Source organism: Mustelus asterias, chromosome 2 (assembly GCF_964213995.1).
Source record: "Mustelus asterias chromosome 2, sMusAst1.hap1.1, whole genome shotgun sequence".
Taxonomy (NCBI): Eukaryota; Metazoa; Chordata; class Chondrichthyes; order Carcharhiniformes; family Triakidae; genus Mustelus; species Mustelus asterias.
The window spans coordinates 127831779-127853422 of record NC_135802.1 but is presented as its reverse complement, the minus strand read 5'-3'; the positions used below and the strand labels follow the sequence as shown (position 1 = coordinate 127853422).

General features: G+C 41.4%; 1 protein-coding gene across 2 annotated transcripts in view; it reads right to left on the bottom strand.

Annotated features, from left to right (window-relative positions):
* Positions 1-4771: 4771 nt before the first annotated feature.
* Positions 4772-21644, bottom strand: part of rmp24 (ribonuclease MRP subunit p24) — a 75409-nt gene continuing 58536 nt past the window's right edge. For both annotated transcript variants that reach the window (XM_078241314.1, XM_078241319.1), the window contains exons 5-6: positions 19108-19328; positions 4772-10197 (exon numbers count right to left, since the gene is read on the bottom strand). In XM_078241314.1, the coding sequence (XP_078097440.1) occupies positions 10044-10197; positions 19108-19328 (375 nt within the window). In that variant the 3' untranslated portion in view covers positions 4772-10043. The remainder of the gene's footprint in view (positions 10198-19107; positions 19329-21644) is intronic.

The following is a 21644-nucleotide window of genomic DNA, read 5'->3' as shown; positions in this document are numbered from 1 at the left end:
GGGGTTAATATTTCCAATCAGTGGCCCTTGTCAGGACTGCCATTAACTGCCTCCCTTTCCTCTTTAAAGACCTATCTCTTTGAACAAGTTTTTGGTTATCATTGAGTGGTTACGGCACAAAAACAGGCCATTCAGTCCATCATGTCCACTCCAGCTTTCTGCAAAAGCAAACCACCTAGTCCCACCTGGCCTTTTTCCTGTTGCCCTGCCAATTTCTTTTCAGATAATTATCCAATTCTCTTTTGAAGGCCTCAGCTGAATCCATCCCCACTACAATCTTAAGCAGTGCATTCCAAATCCCAACCACTTGTTAGAATCTTTTCCCTCATGTCACCAATGTTTCTTTAACCATTCACCTTTAATCAGTTCTCAATCCTTTCACAACACCAACAGTTTTTCCCTATCTACTCTGACAGGACCCTCTTAATGTTAAAAACTCTGTCAAATCTTCACTTAATCACCTCTTCTCCAAAAAGAACAGCTCCAAGCCTATCCAATCTATCCAGAGTTGATGTTCTTCATCTCTGGAGCCATTCTCATGAATTGCTTTTGCACCCTCTAATGCCTTCACACCCTTCCAGGGCACAATGCTCCATTGGAGGCTGAACCAGCTTTTTACACAGCCTGGGCATCTGTGACCTTGAAAGATAGGGTGGTAATATTCGGAGATTTTAACTTTCCCAACATTGACTAGGACAGCTATAGTATTAGAGGGTTGGATGGAGAGAAATTTGTTGAGTGTATTCGGGAGGAATTTCTCATTCAGTATGTGGATGGCCCGATTAGAGAGGGGGCAAAACATGACCTCTTGGGAAATAAGGGAGGGCAGGTGACAGAAGTGTTAGTGAGGGATCACTTTGGGACCAGTGACCATAATTCTATTGGTTTTAAAATAGCTATGGAGAATGATAGGCCTGGCCCAAAAGTTAAAATTCTAAATTGGGGCAAGGCCAATTTTGATGGTATCAGGCAGGAACTGTCAAAAGTTAATTGGGGGAGTCTGTGGGAAGGCAAAGGGACATCTGGTAAGTGGCACACTTTCAAAAGTGTGTTAACCAGGGTTCAGGGTAAATGCATTCCTCAGTGAAGGACAAGGCTGGCAGAAGTAGGGAACTCTGGATGACTTGGGATATTGAGGCCCTGGTCAAAAAGAAGAAAGAGGCACATGACATGCATAGGCAGCTGTGATCAAATGAATCCCTTGAGTATAGGGAGTGTCGGAGTAGAGTTAAGAGAGAAATCAGGAGGGCAAAAAGGGGACACGAGATTGTTTTGGCAGATAAGGCAAAGGAGAATCCAAAGAGCTTCTACAAATACATAAAGGCCAAAAGAGTAACAAGGGAGAGAGTAGGGCCTCTTAAGGATCAACAAGGTCATCTATATGCGGATCCACAAGAGATGGGTGAGATCCTAAATGAATATGTCTCATCAGTATTTACTGTTGGGAAAAGCATGGATGTTAGGGAACTTGGGGGAAAAAATAGTGATGTCTTGAGGAGTGTTCATATTACAGAGGAGGTAGTGCCAGAAGTCTTAAAGCGCATCAAGGTAGATAAATCCCCGGGACCTGATGAAGTGTATCCCAGGACATTGTGGGAGGCCAGGGAGGAAATTACGGGTCCCCTAGCCGAGATATTTGAATCATCGATTGTCACGGGTGAGGTGCCTGAAGATTGGAGAGTGGCAAATGTTGTGCCTTTGTTTAAAAAGGGCTGCAGGGAAAAGCCTGGGAACTCCAGGCCAGTGAGCCTCATATCTGTGGTAGGTAAATTGTTGGAAGGTATTTTGAGAGCCAGGATCTACAGGCATTTAGAGATGCAAGTACTGATTAGGGACAGTCAGCATGGCTTTGTGAGTGGTAAATCATGTCTCACAAATTTGATTTGAGTTTTTTGAAGGGTAACCAAGAAGGTAGATGAGGGCAGTGCAGTTGATGTTGTCTACATGGACCTTAGCAAGGCCTTTGACAAGGTGCCGCATGGTAGGTTGTTGCATAAAGTTAAATCTCACGGGATCCAGGGTGAGGTATCTAAATGGATACAAAATTAGCTTCTTGACAGAAGCCAGAGGGTGGTTGTAGAGAATTGTTTTTCAATCTGGAGGCCTGTGACCAGCAGTGTGCCTCAGGGATCAGTGCTGGGTCCACTGTTATTTGTCATTTATATTAATGATTTGGATGAGAATATAGGAGGCATGGTTAGTACGTTTGTAGATGACACTAAGATTGGTGGCATAGTGGACAGTGAGGAAAATTCTCTTGGATTGCAAAGGGATCTTGATCAATTGGGCCAGTGGGCTGACGAATGGCAGATGGAGTTGAATTTAGACAAATGCGAGGTGATGCATTTTGGTAGATTGAACCAGGGCAGGACTTACTCAGTTAATGGTAGGGCGTTGGGGAGAGTTACAGAACAAAGAGATCTAGGGGTACATGTTCATAGCTCCTTGAAAGTGGAGTCACGGGTGGACAGACTGGTGAAGAAGGCATTCGGCATGCTTGGTTTCATTGGTCAGAATATTGAATACAGGAGTTGGGACGTCTTGTTGAAGTTGTACAAGACATTGGTAAGGCCACACTTGGAATACTGTGTGCAGTTCTGGTCACCCAATTATAGAAAGGATATTATTAAACTAGAAAGAGTGCAGAAAAGATTTACTAGGATGCTACCGGGACTTGATGGATTGAGTTATAAGGAGGGTTGGGTAGACTGGGACTTTTTCCTCTGGAGCGTAGGGGGCTGAGGGTGATGTTATTAGAGGTCTATAAAATAATGAGGGGCACAGATCAGCAAGATAGTCAATATCTTTTCCCAAAGCTAGGGGAGTCTAAAACTAGAGGGCATAGGTTTAAGGAGAGAGATACATGCAGAGGGTGGTGAGTGTCTGGAACAAACTGCAGAGGTAGTAGTAGAGGCGGGTACAATTTTGTCTTTTAAAAAGCATTTAGATAATTACATGGATAAGATGGATATAGAGGAATATGGGCCAAATGCAGGCAATTGTGATTACTTAGGGATTTTTAAAAGAAGAGCAGCATGGACAAGTTGGGCTGAAGGGCCTGGTTCCATGCTGCAAACCTCTATGATCTATAACCTCACTGATACATTTGTGGGTGGCAGACTGAGAGATGCCACAGATTGTGCCCATTGTCCCATGCTGCCCTAGAAAGAGCCACTGGCGAAAATGTTTAGTGTGGCTGTGACTTTAAGGGCCACAGGCGTTGGGTGTCCTCCAGTTCCATAGGGTGCCAGCTCATGCAGTATGTGGCAGAGGTGGTCCACTATCCCCCAGGACAGATGCAGCCTTCGCCAGCACTGAGGCTCAGACATCTGAAGTATGAGCACCTTTGCTGAAAGATTCTGGGCCAGTTCTGTCTCTAACAAACAAAGAACAAAGAACAATACAGCACAGGAACAGGCCCTTCGGCCCTCCAAGCCCGCGCCGCTCCCCGGTCCAGGATTGAATCCTGAATCCAGGATCCCCGCCCAATTTTCCAGCCTATCTACATACCAATATCCTATCCACCGAGCTGTCCCTCACAGCTACGATGCTTTGTTCATTACAACCTATTAACTTACCCCCACCCCCCCATTCCAGACCATGTGATCTCCAGGGAGAGGCGAAAACCCAGAGTGAAAAACCCCAGGGCCAATATGGGGAAAACCCATCGACATCGATGAAGACAGATTGGTATTCCAGATGCAATCCATGGGAAGTCTGACTTCTAAAATACAGTGCCAGGGACTCGGGTTCGATTCGCAGCTTGGGCTACTGTCATTGAATCCCTACAGTACAGAAGGAGACCATTTGGCCCATCAAGCCTCTACCAACAACAATCCCACCCAGGCCCTATCCCTGTAATGCCTGCTAATCCCCCTGACACTAAGGAGAAATTTACCATGTCCAATCCACATAACCAGCACATCTTTGGACTGTGGGAGGAAACCGGAGCACCGGGGGAATGTGCAAACTCCACACAGTGACTGAGGCAGTAATCAAATCCAGATCCCTGGTGCTGTGAGGCAGCAGTGCTAACCACTGTACCACCCAACGTGTTTGTGTGGAGCCTGCACGTTCTCCGTGTGTCTGTGTGGGTTTCCTCTGGGTGCTCCAGTTTCCTCCGAGTCCAGAAGACGTGTTGGTTAGATGCATTGGCTTTGCTAAATTCTCCCTCCACGTATCCGAATAGACGCCACAGTGTGGTGACTAGGGAATTCATTGCAGTATTGTGACACTAATAAATAAACTTTAAACTTAAGAACGTTCCCCTGCCACACCAGCATTCTCCCTGGTTCCCCTTGAGTGTTGGACAGGCTGTGGAGAAATGGCTGCCTGAACACTCACCTTTGCGATCCCCTCCGGGAGTGATGGTACCATGTTCATGTAGAGCTGTTGTAAATAAGGCCAGCGTGATGTCACTCCAGGTGCAGCTCAATATCTGGAGTGAGTGCACGATAATGATGCATTAAAATGAGGTTCACGATGTTCTGCAATGTGCTCCGCATCACTCCATTTGCGAGCTTGGTCCAAAACGCCATCTCGCTGGTGATAATCACATTTTTCAAAACACTGGATTTTGAGCGCATGCCGCTATTCCCGTGCAATTGGACTCAAGATTCCTCCCAATAGTCTCACAACAGAAAGGCTGGTTTAAAATTGCCTCCAAGTTGTTTGATCCTGCATTGATGTGTATCAGCAAAAAGGATCTTTTATTTAACTGCAACTTCAATGGGGGTTAAGAGAAAGAAATAAAATAGCATAACGTGCTATATAAACATATGTTTATTTTTATTATATTTTATTATATTGCCCATCATGCATTCCAGTTCACTTTGACAGCTAATAAATACTGGACCATTACATCGAGGGTCAACTCAATAGCCAAATTTACAATGAATTTATTACACCAATGTAGAAACTCACAAGGAACTAATACAATAATTGAATTACTTAACACATGAACACAGTTAACAATTAAATATTGCAGAGTTCTGAATCTTTAAAAGTACCTTTCAGCAACTTTTTAATTTGGTCTCTGATAAATCTTAACATGACAATTACTGCATGCAATCCTAACATACCTAAACTGGAATCAGTAATACATAGCAGGAAACTAAAAGCCCTAGAATATTGCCGGCCAGATATATCCCTATATTTTTGAAGAGAAATCGGGTTTCTCTGAAGAACCAATGAAAGTTTTTAATAGGTAATTGGGATTTACAGGTATTGATTTAACATGGTCATCTTCCTGTTCTCCACTGCAATTTAAGTTTTAACCAATCAATACGTTCCCATTTTCTCTCTTCATTCATGGAAAATTATGAAGTCTCACAACACCAGGTTAAAGTCCAACAGGTTTATTTGGAATCATGAGCTTTCGGAGCGCTGCTCCTTCATCAGGTGAATCCACTATCTTCATATAAAAGATGATAACAAAAAAGATTGGTTACAGTATGATGGAGCTTAGCTTTCATTGCAGATTCACAGAATTATTGCCATTTGCAAAACGATTTACTGTGTGGGAAAGTGAGAGTAGGGTAAATATTCCAAATTATGTTCTCATATTTAATACGAGTAGATGATGCTCACTGTGAACTTAGTTTACAGAATGTTATTTTATAACATGAACCCCCTAAGCCCCAACACCAGCAGGCCCTTTCATATCCAACAGTCCCAGAGGGCCCCTCCCTCCAACCGGATTGCTCTCTCTCTCTAAAATCCTGTCAATCTGCCCATCTTCAAAAGGGTCCTTTTCCTCCCCAATGCCCAGGTGGCAGTGCTGCTAAAATAAATAAATCAGAGTTCATATGCATATCAAAGCAATTATGTGCTCTTAAATTCTCAAAGGCTAGGCTCCAACATCTTAAACTTTTTCCTTTCACTGTGTTTCTGTTTCCCTTCACTTTTGTTTATTTTATTTATTAAATTCTTTTCCAAACATTAGCTTGGTGCAGTAGTAGTTGTCTTGCTTCTCTGTCAGCTATTTGCTGGTTGAAGCATCACTCAGGACTTGAGCACAATCTAGCTGCCACTCTGGTGCAGCAGTGAGGAAATGCTGCTCTGTCAGAGGGGTTGTCTTTCAGAGGACACATTAAACCAAGTTCCCATCTGTTCTCTCCATTAAACATAACAGATTCCATGCTACATTTTTGAAGATAAGGTGGTCCTGGCCAACAGTTATCCCTCAAAGAACACAAACAAAAGTAAACTAAATTCATTCATTCTTTATTGTTTGTGGAATCTTGCTGTGTGGTTATTTGTTGCCATTTCTATCCAGAGAATGAGCAACTTCCCTTTCAAAAGCAGTTAATTGCTGTGAAGAGCTTGGAAACATTTGAAAGATGTGAAGGTGCTATATAAATGCAAGTTATTTCCTTCATTTCTTTTTCGCTCTTGCTTTCTTTTCTTGCCAATGTCTTTACACCCAATTCCTTTAGTACATAGGCTCCAAGGGAATCTAAGGGTGTGCAGATTACACCCAATGTAAGGACCAAGAATCCAGCATTATTCCAGACCAGAGGGGCAAGTTTGAGGTGAACACTTCTGAATACATTTCTAAGATACTAAGGCATTTTATTCTAGAACTAATTAATATTTTTATTTCTCAAATATTTTAGGATTGCAGAGATCCAGTCCACATATCTATACCATTATTTAGACTGCCTATTTCCACCTCCACGTCTTTTAACTTTGTCATTGCCTCAGCTCATTTGTCACTGAAATAGATATCCATGCCTGTGTTACATTTGGTGTTGACAATTTCAATCCACTGCGAGATAGCCTCCCACATTCTAAATTCTGTAAAATCACAGCTCATCCAAAAACACTGCTGCATTAAGTCCCATTCAACCACCATCCATGCTCGCGAACCAACATTCATTTCTAATTAAACAATACTTCATTTTTAAATTTCTCATCCTAGTTTTCAAATCTTTTGGGCCTCACCCCATCTTTGTAATCCCCTCCAGTCCTGCGTTCCCCTCTTCTGGCCTCTTGAGCACCTCCGATTTTAAATGTTTCAACTTTGGTGGTTGTGCCTTTAGCCATCAAGGCTGTAGGCTCTGGGATTCCCTCCCCACAACTCTGCTTTTTTTTCTCCTTTAAGACACACCTTGAAATCTATGTCTTCAACCAAACTTTTCGTCACCTGCCCTAATATATCTATGTGGCTTTGAACCTGGGGACATTTAATTACACTAAAGATGATAAATCTCAGTTGTCCTGCATACTTGGCTCGGAGAAAGCTAAGTGGTTGCTGAAGGTAACTGGGCATTGAGCTATTTGATGGATAGCTTGTCATGGTAATTGATGATCGCTAATCATAGCAAAGTTAAGTGCTTTTAGTTGTTCGCGAATTTGTTAGCTTTGGATCAGTATTACATTTGATCCAATCATGATTTATTTATGCTCCAGAGAAACATCTGAGATGCAATATATATATTTGAGGTACAGTGGCTCAAGAAAACACACTAAAGAACAGAATTTGCAATTTTATGGAATATTATGTCTACAGGATATCCACAAATTATTTTGGAAGTGATGCTACATAGGGAAATATGGCAACCCACACAGTCCACCAACAGTAAGTTAGAGTAATGAACCTGTTTTATTAGTGATGTTTGAAGGAATAGTGTTGACAAGGATATTTGAATAGAATAGAATCCCTACAGTGCAGAAGGAGGCTATTCGGCCCATCAAGCTGCACCAAAAATCCCAGCCAGGCCCTATCCCCGTAACCCAATGTATTTATCCTGCTAGTCCCCGACACTAAGGGGCAATTTAGCATAACCAATCAACCTAACCCGCACATCTTCGGAGTGTGGGAAGAAACTGGAGCAACTGGAGGAAACCTCCACAGATACAGAACGTGCAAACTCCACACAGACCTGAGGTCAGAATTGAACCTGGGTCCCTGGTACTGTGAGGCAGCAGAGCTAACCATTATGCTACTGTGTTGCCCACAATTTCCTGCTCTCTTTGACTAGCACTATTCAATCTTTTCTTAACACAGAAGACCATTTAGCCCATCCTTTTTTATTCTGGTTCTATGAAATGTCTATCCAATTAGCCCCACTCCCCTGCCATTTCCACATAGCACTACAAACTTTTCCCTTTCAAACTTCCTTTTGAAAGTTATTGAATCTACTTCCACCCGAGACAAATCATAATTTAAAGTCTCATTGAAAAGGCAGCATACCCAGTGATGCAGAACTCAGAGTACTGCAATAAAAGGCAGCAACATTTGAATTGTTTGTGGAGATATTATAAGCAGATACAGTGTACAGTATACAGTGTATTTGATCATCTTTTCTTCATGTACAATTGACTTGTGCTGTTTAAATGTGAATCATACTGGGCATGACCCCAAAAAAGAGATTCCAAATAGAAACTAGCAAAATTGATTCTTCAAGGGTATTAAAACATTTTTCAAGCCAAGGAAGAACATCAGAGACTGTATTATTTGTAAATTTATCTCCAGGTCCCTGGAACTTATAAGAAGAGCTTTGCAACTAAAAGACTGGTGATCATATTGTCTTTTCAACTCTGTGATATAGGCTCAAATTCAGAAATTCCAATGAGGCACAAGTCTCGGGGGTGTGTGTGTATCTTCCCCTCCTGGTTTTTTGGGGGGTGGGGGAGGGGGTACAGGATCGGCGGTGAAAGCCAGTTCCAAAACACATTTTACGCTGGTAGGATTTCCCGTAGTGATTACCCAAAACAGAATAGGATTTGGGACATTCATTTGAATATATTTAAATATAATTATCAGGCCTCTATGCCTGATAGATTGTACATGTGAATTATGACAAGTCTCCCACAGCATGCACCTGAGAAGCAAAACCCACCATAGGAGCTCAGGTGAGTGGTTGGCTCGGTGGTGGTGGGGGAGGGGGGGGTTCTAAGCCTGAGGCGTGTGTGTGTTCGGTGGGGGTATTTTAATTTCTTGCATCAGGGTACTGTTAAGTTGCTTGTGGGACAGGCTCAATCAGAGTCCGCCATGCTAGTGTGACGTCATGGGACCCCCCTTTCATTTCTTTTGGCCATCTCACTCAAACTGGTGTGGGAAATAAATAAATCACACTGGCACAGTTAAATGGGTAAGGACTAAAATTGTATTGTATCTGGCCTCGGCACTGGACTGAAATTATTTCATTTTCTAGCATGACAGTTTTTCGCCTCTATAAGCATCAATTTTGGTTTAAATGGAAACAGAAGGCTTAACAATATTTTAATAAATGACATCTTTATCAAGATGTTTGCTTAGGTACATTGCATTAAGTATACATATAACCTTTAGAATACAATATCAATATTATTACATCTATTAATGAACACGTTTCCTGTTTTTCTGCATTTCAATTTATTCCCCTTGTTCATCTGTCCTGACCATTTGCAGCCTAACTCCAACCACCCCCCTGTTCAATGTTATTTTCCATTGTAACTGGCCAGTCTGATCTCTTCCACCTACAGTCTCTGCTTGCAGGAGTAACTAGGAGAAAAAAAATTACTTAGTTCCATGAACACGAAACACAATAAGAGAAGCTGAAAATGTAAAGTTCATCATTCCTTTTGCAATAACAAAACCGACCTGTGGTCACATTGATGAGTAAAAAATCTCTACTATACCCACTTATGTCCCGGCAGCTGCTGCCATTTGAACCTCAATATGTAGAAGTCTAATGGATTAGTATCCTTCTGCAGATAGCAGTACGCATCAGAGAAAACCAGATGGCAGCTTGGCTTACCACTTACCAGGCTGTGCACATGCTTCTGTTTAATCTGCAAATACATTGTTGTCGGTCAGAGCTCCAACATGCTTGCTCTTGGAGCACCTCTGACAATTGTTTATAAACAGCAAAGAAAAACTCATTTTATGGCAACATCACAAAACTCAATTCTCATAAAGCTGTACGGTCATGCACCCAGCTGATTATGCAAATTGACAGATAGTTCATCTTTTCCCACTTACTTTTTTTTGCTCTGACTTGTGCAGGCACAAAGTTTAAGCATTACAGATAAAATAAGATCACATAAATTGCAGTTTACACTGAAGATAGGAAATCTCGAAGAGTCCCTTTATTGTCCTGGTGTTTCTGCTCACAATTCAAAAGCATCTTTAGACGAGAGCAGTGTAGCTTCTTTCCTTTAACGGATTTCAATGAGGACGATGATGTGGAAGGCGCAGAAACTGATGTTCTAAAAAGGTAAAGGTGAACATTGTAATATTAAAGCACTACATACTTGGGGATCATTACATTGGAAGTTTATGATTCGCTAAATTCTTTAATCTGAAATCAGCATTGAGTAGAAAAATGCCATTGCTAACCAACACAAGTGATGCAGAGAAAAGTTTGTTGGCTACCTCACTTAAATATCATTTTATAATAAGAGCTTTAATGTGGTTACAGGAAGGTCACATCATACTATTTCTGTCACACATTGAATTTGAGCTAGTGAGTTTTAAATTTCCTATGTACTTATATACACCTTCCAGCCCTTCTGGCTCCCAAGATTGTGCCTTGAAGCTGGGTAATGCTGTGGGCACTTAGCCACCTTGTCTGAGGCTTGCTGTTTTAAGTTTCTTAAATACTTCTTTAAAAATTTAATACTGTTAATATTTTTTTGAAAAAGCTCAAAATAGTTAGAGTTGGTCCCCTGGACAATGGGAAACAGGCAGTGTGTAGGTGGCCAGGGGGCCCAGAAGCCATTTCGAGTATTCTCCAGCTTTCCCATTTTAGAGTGAGATAGAGCAGAGAAATAACAAATCGGACAGAAACAGAGATAAGAAGCAATAATAGAAAGGTGGCAGACATGTAAGTGACTCCATCATCTTTAACTCATTGTGGGTTAGGAACAGGAGTAGGCCATTCAGCTCTCTGAATCTTCTCCACCATTCAATAAGATCCAGAATGATCTTTACCTCAGCTACACCTTCCCACATTAAGTTTATTTATTAGTATCACAAGTAGGCTTACATTAATACTGCAATGAAGTTACTGTGAAAATCTAGTCGCCACACTCTGGCACTGTACGGGTACACAGAGAGAATTTAGCATGGCTAATGCACCTAATCAACTCTGCAACTTCAATGGTATCTAAAAATCTTTTGATTTCTGACTTGAATACACTCAACATTTGATTATCCATCGCCCTCTAGTTAGAGAATTCCAGAGGCGCACAATTCCTTCTTAGAAAGAATCTTAAAATTTCCTACAGCACAGAAAGAGGCCATTTGGCCCATCGAGTCTGCACCGACCACAATCCCACCCAGGCCCTACCCCCATATCCCTACATATTTACCCACTAATCCCTCTAACCTACGCATCCCAGGACACTAAGGGCAATTTTAGCATGGCCAATCAACCTAACGCGCACATCTTTGGACTTTCAATGAAGAAATTTCACCTCACCTCAGTCCAAAACAATTGACACCTTTATTATGAGACTGTGACCTCTAGTGGTAGATTTCCCCAGCCATTAGAAACAGCTTCCACCTTGTCATGTCCCTTAGGAATTTTATTTGTTTCATTTAAATACTTCTCATTCTTCTAAATTCCAGGGAATATAGGTCTAGTCTATTTTTCCGCATAGTGCAAGAATCTCAGCCCAGGAATCAGTCCAGAGAACCTTTATTGCCTTCCTGGTAAGGAAAATAAATATTTATTTAGATAAGAAAATTAACACAGTTAGCAGTACTCCAGGTATGGTCTCAGCAAGGTCTTACTCAAAGTCCCATTTCCTATGGACATTATCTTATTTGGGTCTCCACAAATGGGAAAATGAGGTGATAGACATGGTACCATTACTGAAGAAATGCCACATAGCCCAGTCCTAAATGGCCAACCCCTTATCCCGGTTCCAGAATCTCCAGCCAGAGGAAACAGTCTCGCAGCATGCAAGTTCCTTGTCAAGATCTCTAAGAATCTTATATGGTTCAAAGAGGCCATCTTTTATTCTTCTCAACTATGTAATGTTAGGTTTTATTCTTCTCAATCTCTTCTTACAGGACAACCCTCTCATCCCAGGGAATCAATCTGGTAAACCTTTGTTGCACCCACAAGGCAAGAATACCCTTGAGGTTATAGATGAGTTTATTGAATGGCAGAGCAGGCTCGAGGGGCAGCATGGCCTACATTTTTTTCTTTTTCTATATTGAGTTCTTACTCTAGCCTTATTAACGTCTCATCTAAATTCTTGCACCTGCTCCAGGTGCTGTTGCTACACCTAGAAACCCCTGGAGGTAATCATGCAGCACAAAAGGAGGGGAGATCTGGTCTCATGTCCTTGTCCCTTTATAATTTGCTTTGCAAGTGAAAAATAAGTGTAATCCAGGTACAAAACATACAAGGAAAGCCAGTCCACTGGATTTTTACATAATATTCCATCCCTTATACAACAACTTCTCCTTCAACTTACATGTGCATGAAAATGTAAATCAATATTTTAAAATTAGTGCATGGGTCATATGTTCCATTCAAAGTGTTATATAAACTTTCCTGTGGGAAATCTCACATCAAAACGTCCACAGATAGATTTTAGCTTTCACGTGATGTTTCCCTGCTCAGATTGGGTTTCCAAGGTTAATCTGCTTACTAACTCGTAACAATTTTTTGCAACACCACAAATCACTCTTCAGCAAGCAGTTGGAGGCTTTCTGTCACTCAGCAATTTAACACCCCCACATGCTCAGTCTATACAGGAATAAAAACCTTGTTGTTTACACTGTGACTCTGGACTCAAATACCTCCAGGTGATTTTTTAAAAATCAATTATGTTATAGCAGAAACCCAGGGTGTGTAGGCTGGTTGTTCCAGGCTTTCTACTAGAGATCAGTAGCCCCAGGGATGTACAGGCTAAGTAACACCTTTCAAGACAACACTTGCAGATCAGCTGTTGCCTCTGAACTCTGCAACTTCTTACACTCTACCTGATCCACAGCCCACCGATTCCCTCAAGCCACCTCAAAAGGTGAAGCACACTCCACACCTCAGGTGATTTATTTCCTCTGCTGATCTTCCACTATTATCAATTCTGATCCTGAAAGGCAATTTGCCTGTCACATTCTGTTCCCCTCCCCTTCCAAGTCTTTACATCTACTCACCAGTGTCATTCTTCTGCCAGCTGATAGCTGGCCCGTTGCCTGTGTCAATGCTATCCTCCTTTTCTGGATGTTAATCCCTCACCTGGTCAGTAATTAATTCTGCCACCTTTTCTAAAATGAGCGTAATTCATTTTCTCATTATCCCTCACAATTAAATAAATTGTTTCTGCTGAATATTAATTCCAGCTTTTATTAATCTCTTAATTCTGTTATTCAATTATCTCATCATTTCTGTCAATACTATTTGTAACACCACTCCTCTATCTACAGATTAAAATTCTAGGTGCATATTTCCAATGAAAGTTCCAATGTAAACATTTAGCATGGAAATTAAAATTATATTAACTAACAGTGTGCACTGTAATGCAAAACATAAAATTGATTATGTTTCCACACTACACACTAACTTGAAACTAAACAATTCAATCACTACAACTCCCAAACAGAACATATTAACAAAGACAGAAAATGCTGAAAATACTCATGAGCTTAGGCATAGAGAAACAGAGTGAATGTTTCAGGTACATAACCTCTCACTAGAATTGGGAAAAATTGGAGATGCAATAAGTTTTGAGCAAGGCGGGGATAGGGAGAAAGGAAGGTTTGTGATAAGAGTGGAAGATAAGAGCGATTGAATGACAGAAGAGTTACAGGACCAAAGGAAATGTTGATGGGGTAAGAAAATAATCAAAGAAAGAAAATTTGTGCCTACAGCAGGTGTACTGAAAGCAAAATTAAAAGAAAATTCAAAACAAGCATAGGAAACAAAATGGGAGGGGGGGGCGCGGGAGAAACGGAGATTATAGTCTAAAATCGTTGAATTTAAGTGTTGTGCCTGAAAGGCTATAATGTGCCTAATCAGAAGATGAGGCGCTGTCTGCAAGCTGGAACAGTGCAGTGTGACATCTCTGTACTTGGCCTGGTCTAGGCACATCTTTTGTTTTATTTTCTTGTCCCATTACCTTTCCTTTTAGCCCTGCAAGATTAACTCTTCTGTCAATCTCTACTGTCTTCCACCCGTTATGTCTTGTTCCCAGGAGTTTGAAATAATCACACTATTAAGATTCAAAATATTGGATTTTCATCAAGTGTATTTCTTACATCTCTCCATGTGGCTAGAGGATGATACATTGGATGTACATTCACATAGCAATTAGTTCCTAGTTCTTTATGCTAGCAGTAAACCAAGTAGCAATATATCAGACTTTTATTTGTCATTGTACGATCCACCCCTTTGCTCAAACCTTTTAGATCTCTAACTTTTCCCAGTTCTGATGAATTGAAACAATAAATCTGCTTCTTTCTCCACAAATGCTCCCTCACCTGCTGAGTATTTCCAATATTCCTGTTTTTATTTCAGATTGAGCATTTGCAGTTTTGTTTTTCTAAAAATATTAATATATAATTTATTCACAAAACTGTTCATAATAATTTAATCTACTGTAGATTTTCACTACTGGTGAAACCTGCAAATATAAAATTTAATAGAGTACTGAATGTACCAGCCAACATGTAAATTTATTCACCAACACTTCGTGACCCACTTGCCAAGAATTAACTATATGAGTCCTTCCCTACAGCTACAAATTGAATAATTAAATCTTCACACTTTACTTCATTTGCCAGTCTGTGCTTGGAAAATACTAAAATACATAAATATTTGTATTTAATCAAATGCTCCCACTTTAAAGAAAACAGGAAAAAATATCTACCTGACATATTTAAAACTAAGGATCCTTCCCATGTTCAACATCACACATGGTTGAATGGTAAAACAACATTTACATGTATCTCAAGACAAATGTGGCACAGCTGATATGACACAGATGCAAAACTATTTTAGAAATAAATCTAAAAACAGATTATCAGCCACTTGAGGGAAATAAACTTGCAGGTTCTGGTGATCCAGCAGGTGAATGGGAGCTAGAATACTGTATCCAAAGCTGATTCCCTTATTACAGAAATTATATGATTGGACTCGAGAGGGTTTGAGATTTGAACATTTAGCCAGGATTAGAGAATTTTATCTATGAAGAAAGCAAGGTAGGCTGGGTTGTTTTCTTTGTAGCAGGCTGAGGGGAAATTTAATTGAGGTGTATCAAATTATGAGCAGCCCAGTGTGGATAGGAAGGACTGATTTCTTTTAGCAGAGAGAATAATAACCATGAGGCGTAGATTTAAAGGCCAAAGGATTAAAGGGGAGCCAAAGAGAATTAGTTTCAGCCAAGGTGGTCTAGAACTCATTGTTTGAGAGAGTGATAGAGACATAAACACTCACCGCATTCAAAAAATTACTTGGATATGCACTTGAGGCGCTCTGACAATACCGGACTATGAACCAAATGCTGGAAAGTGGGCATAGGTGGGATCACTTTCAGCTGGGGAAATGGTATGTTTCTGTGCAATACATTTTTGATGTTTCGATATTTGTGCGCAGGAGCTCAGATTTATTTTTGTAAAGCAGACTTCTTGTTCTGCGTTACTATATGTAGCCAACTCACTGGTTGTAACACTTTTCCAAAGGATTGGACAGTCCTGATCTATCAGTTTGTGTATATTCCACTTATAAAAGGGAATCCACAATATTGTGGACAGTATGTGAATTATGATTGAGAAATATTGTCACCTATTGTTAAGTGAAAATATAAGAGAATAAATGGCTACATATCCCACTATCCTGTAATCGTTCTGTACTGGCTTTTCCTCTGGTCTGTAATGGAAAATGGAATTTCAGATCATTGTTCGTGTAAATTGGAAAAGGAATTAGCGAGATTGGGAACAATTAATATCATCCTTCTGGTTGGAACTGAATAGAGCTGTTGATAATTTGGGTCACTATGTTTGGGGAAGTGTGGTATTTTAGTTCAGTGCTGCTGCTGCTATGTGCAATTAGTGTGGAACCATTGGTTTGCTTGGGTTAGTGAAGAATAATTTGCTTCTTAACCACAGTGGGGCAATATTGAGTCTGTAATTGCCGTGTTTGAGCACTGGGGCAATTATGCCTTTGATTTTAAAAAGGGAAATTGATGCAGAAAGTGGGGAAACTGAAGAGTCATATTTAATTTGAAATGTTAACTCTGTTTCTTTCTCCACAAATGCTGTCAGATCTGCTGAGATTTTCCAGCATTTTTTACCTTTGTTTCTGTAAATTTCAGTTCATTCAAAACTCATTGAAATCTCATTTCCCCATCACCCTCTGTCCTCAGTGACCTACATGGTCCCTGGTGTCCCAGTTTCTCAAATAGAAAATTCATTTGCTTTTGTTAAATTGCCCCATTACTCCACCCCTTTTACCTCTGCACCCCATCCCTGTATTCTCCAAGCTTTTGATCCTGAGATATTGTGTAAGACCTAATTCCTTCATCCCACCATTTGCAGCTATTCCTTCAGTCACCTGGATCCCATGCTCTGATTTTCCTTTCCAACTCCTTTGTTTTTTTTTCCCTTGAAGAATATAACCTTAAACTTCGTCACCACTCCTCCTAATATTGCCTGCTTCAGCCCTGTGTCCACTTTTTTGTTTACACCCACCTTGGAATGCCTCTCCATCATAAAAGTGGTATAATAAATGCATCTTATTGTTTTTAAAAAGGGGAATTAATTATTTTCTGTTGCAATTATTCATATCCCTTCGTGTTTCAAAATATATACCTGTACAATTGTCAGCTAGCTCTTTGTCCAATGTTACGTTTTTAAACTGTTGAATTGAGATGACTTGGGGCGGAAAAAAAACATCTTCTCACTTTTGTAATAGCATAAAGGTTCACCATGATGACATTATGGACTGGAGCAGTGTGAACTTTTGCATTAAATAGCACGCATTCTGGTCCATCTTAAAGGAAAGAAATTACATTTGGATTTTCAGTAGACCATCATTCACTCTCCACATTCAACTCCCTAAACACACAAGTTCATAAAATGGCAATTCTGAGAAACTGAAGCTTTTCTAACTCCTCATCCTTTCATTAAGGCTCTTCGCCAACACTCCAAGTTCTGGCACTCATCTCATTCTCCACCATGGACTCAACCTGGCAGTCTTCACTTATCGCATAACTTAGTTAAGCTCGTACCCAGCTTCCCAACCCTCAACCCTCGGCCTTTAACCCAGCTGGCACTCATTCTGCTTTCCATACCAGTTCATGCCTAGGTTGATGGTTGGTACTGAAATGCTCGACTCATAACCTGGATCTGCACCCAAAGTGCTGTAACCTGCAAGGCTATGGACCAGGTGCTGGAAAGTGGGATTAAAATGAACGGCTATCTCTATTTTGGTCGGCACAAACACGACGGGCTGAATGGCTTTTTTCTGCACCATAACGTTTCTACAGTTCTGTGGTGTAACTCTCCTCTACTTCCTCAGTTATCACTTAACTCCTTCATTACCAACCTTGCCCCTCTTTCAAAGAACAAAGAACAGTACAGCACAGGAAACAGGCCCTTCGGCCCTCCAAGCCTGTGCCGCTCATTGGTCCAACTAGACCATTCGTTTGTTTCCCTCCATTCCCAGGCTGCTCATGTGACTATCCAGGTAAGTCTTAAACGATGCCAGCGTGTCTGCCTCCACCACCCTACTTGGCAGCGCATTCCCGGCCCCCACCACCCTCTGTGTAAAAAACGTCCCTCTGATATCTGAGTTATACCTCGCCCCTCTCACCTTGAGCCCATGACCCCTCGTGATCGTCACCTCCGACCTGGGAAAAAGCTTCCCACTGTTCACCCTATCTATACCCTTCATAATTTTGTACACCTCCATTAGGTCTCCCCTCATTCTCCGTCTTTCCAGGGAGAACAAGCCGAGTTTACCCAATCTCTCCTCATAGCCAAGACCCGCCATACCAGGCAACATCCTGGTAAACCTTCTCTGCACTCTCTCTAAAGCCTCCACGTCCTTCTAGTAGTGCTTCTTTCTGGTAGACTTTCTTTCATTGTCATCCATTTGCCCAATTCAACAGTCATCAATTTGTCTCATTCAATCTGTTGCTGCTCTATTCCTACAGTTACTGTCAAGGGCTCGGTTACTTGCTGCAGGCACAAAAGGCAGGGATTAGTGAATCTTTGAATACCAATAAGAGTTTGACATCCTACTTGTGTACGCACTTATAGTATATAAAGAAATGGCTAGTGAAAGCAGCAACATGTAAAGAGTGTGACCAGGTCCAGTATATTAACAGCTGGACTCAAGGTGAAGTGGACCTGGTGTCAGAGGCAAATGTGCCCAGTCTGCAGTGAGTTACGTCAGCAAATACCATCACACCGACGAGGCCTCCAAAATGTTGATTGTTGGTGTGATGATTGGCAGAAGGATCATAAGCAGAAGGATCAGAACTTCGGCTATGTTTTCTTGCTGCAGCCCACCTGACCCTCAAAATGTCATTCTATTTTTAAAATCTGTTTTTAGCACTGTTGTCTCATTGCTGGGTAAACCCCAATCAAAATTCCAAGATCCATCAGTATCAGCAACTTGAAATACATAAAATTACATAGTATTTACAGCACAGAAAAATTCAGCCAAATTCATCCATGGCAAAGTTTACGTTCTACACGAGCTTCCTTACACCCAGTTCATTTAACTCTTCCTGCATACCCTTCCAGCAAATATGCAAATTAACAGGAATCTAAAGCTCCACAATATATACCATGGGCAGCCAATGAAGGCAAAAAGCGCGGACATCAGGGACATTAACTGAGTAAAACTAAAAACAGCAAAAACCTTCAAAACGATTTGAGGCAAGTGCCTCATATGTGCCACTGACCAACATTTGGTCCATCTGCACGCCATCATTTTCCAACAGCGTGACTTGCTAGAGATTGAACACAGCAGAAACAGATGGAGTTTACAGGGATTTGCCCACAATTATAAAATTACCATAAAAGGTGAAAAAAGGTTTTGACAAAAATTAATTCAATGTTTCTTCAGGAGATCAGTGTAAATAGGTGACAACAATAGGAAATGAAAACGTAGGTACAAAAACAACAGGAAATTTTAAGATTAAAACAAAGGTTACCGTGAAGTTATAGCTGGGCTCTTGCTTTTCGAACCCGATTTATTCAAAAGTGGGGAATAGCTGGTTCCTTGCTGTGTGGACTGTGGTGTTCTTGCTTCAAGTGTCTTCATATCTGTTTTTGTCTTACTTAAGCTTCTGGGGATGCGGGGCCTTGTAGGAAGCGATGCTCTATTTGCTCCATAGAATCTTGAAGTTTCTTTACACGTGTAACATGTAACCAACTGCATGAATCAAAAAAACATAGGTGATACACAAGTGTGCTCAGAATCATACATATAGTTTAGAGCAAATGCAGATAAAGTTAGATGTCCTCCAAACTGCTGCAGGGAAGCAGAAATTCAGAGATGACCTCAAAATCTATCCAAGAAACCTTGGGACCCTTACAGCAAAATTTCAATTTTCCTCATTAACTATATGCACCATCTATGCATTTTTGAAAATAAAATGCATCCGGTGCATTGGTTTTTGGCAATTACCATTAAAGTAAGATTACTTTGTGACTTCTACAATGCTGAAGGACAAACCAAAACCGTTATTGATCATGTTCATTATAGGGCTAATTGTGCATTTCTAATAGAAAGCTGTGCTAACAGGGAGCATGGTTTGGAGATTTTAACCAACAACACTGTAGCCTTATCTCTGACTTGGATTTCCTCTTGGAATAGGATTGTGGCTATCCTATTCCAAATACAATAATTACCTTGAATGCATTTTTGGAAAATATCTTGCAGATGACACAAAACTTAGAACTATTGGAAATTGAAGAGGACAAGTGTAGAGCTTCAAAAGGACATAGACAAGTTGGTGGAGAGGGCAGATGGGTGGCAGATGAAGTTCAATGTGGAGAAGTGTGAGGCGATGCATTTTGGTAGGAAGAACATGGAGACAATATAAAATAAGGGGTAAAATTCTGTAAGGGGTGCAGGAGCATAGGGGCCTGAGTATATATATGCATTGGCCATTGAAGGTGATCAGGACAGGTAGAGAGCAGTTAATAAAGTATCCCAGTATCCTGGCTTTATTAATAGCACAGAGTACAAAAGCAAGGAGGTTATGCTGAACAAGATACTAACTAGTTAGACCTCAACTGAAATATTGCATGCAATTCTGGATGCCACATCCTTTTGCAGAAGAGGTTTACAAGAATGGTTTCAGGGATGAGAAACTGCAGTTATGAAGGTAGATTGGAGGGGTTGGGGCTGTTCTCCTTGGAGAAAGGAAGGCCATGAGGACATCTGAGGAACTGTTCAAAATCATGAGGGGGCTGGACAGTAGATAGGAAAAACCATTCCCACTCATAAAAGGATCAAGAAAGAGAGGGCACAGATTTAAAGTGATTTGTAAAATAAGTATGATGTATGAAAAAACTTTTTCAGACAGCGAGTGGTTCGGGTCTGGAAACATGGTGGAGGCAGGTTCAATCAAGGCATTCAAGACAGCATTAGAATAATGTGCAGGGTATGGGGAAAATGCAGGGGAATGGCACTAAGCCAAGGTGCTCATTTGCATAAGTGCAGTCACTGCGACCAGAAGGCGAGTTTCCGGGAGACACCGTCCTACTTCGAGTGAAGGCACGTGTCCAGGTGAGGGCAGCAGAGCGGCGAAGGTGATTGGCGGTTGCAGATCATATTTGTATAAGTGCAGTCACTGTGACCAGAAGGTGGTTTGTGGAGGAGCTGCCGTAAAGGGACAGTTAAACCCCAAACACTACTTCAGTGTTTCCCTCCCTACCTCCGGCAGGGAGGACCACAAGCAAGGGACAGGTGAGTTGAGATTCTTTTATCCTTTTACTTGTATAAGGGCAATATGGCAGCTAGGGCAGTGGCATGCTCCTCCTGTCAGATGTGGGCAATTAGGGAGCAATCTAGTCTTCCTGACAACTTTGTCTGCAGGAAGTGAGACCAGTTGCAGCTCCTCACAGACCGTATTGTTCGGTTGGAGTGGCAGGTGGATGCACTGTGGAACATACAGGAGGCAGAGAGTATGATAGACACTAGTTACAGGGAGGTTGTCACACCACAGGTTCAGACAGGTAGATGGGTGACTGCCAGGAGAGGCAGGCAGGCAGGTAGTGCAGGAGTCTCCTGTGCCTATTCCCCTTTCAAACAAGTATATAATTTTGGATACTGTTGAGGGGGATAGCCTGTCAGGGGAGATACCAGCAGGCCTGTAACACCACAGCTGGTTCTGCTGTGGGACAGGGTCGGGCAAAGAGCAAGCGAGCAGTAGCAATAGGGGACTCGCTAGTTAGAGGCACAGACAGGTGTTTCTGTGGCTGCAATCGAGACTCCAGGATGGTGTGTTGCCTCCCTGGTGCCAGGGTCAAGGACGTCTCTGACCGATTGCAGGACATTCTTAAGGGGGAGGGTGAGCAGCCAGAGGTCGTTGTACATATTGGTACCAATGACATAGGTAGGAAAAGGGATGAGGTCCTGAAGCGTGAATATAGAGAGTTAGCAGAAGGCTAAAGTGCAGGACCTCGAAGGTAGTAATTTCAGGATTACTACCGCTGCCACGTGCTAGTGAGAGTATGAATA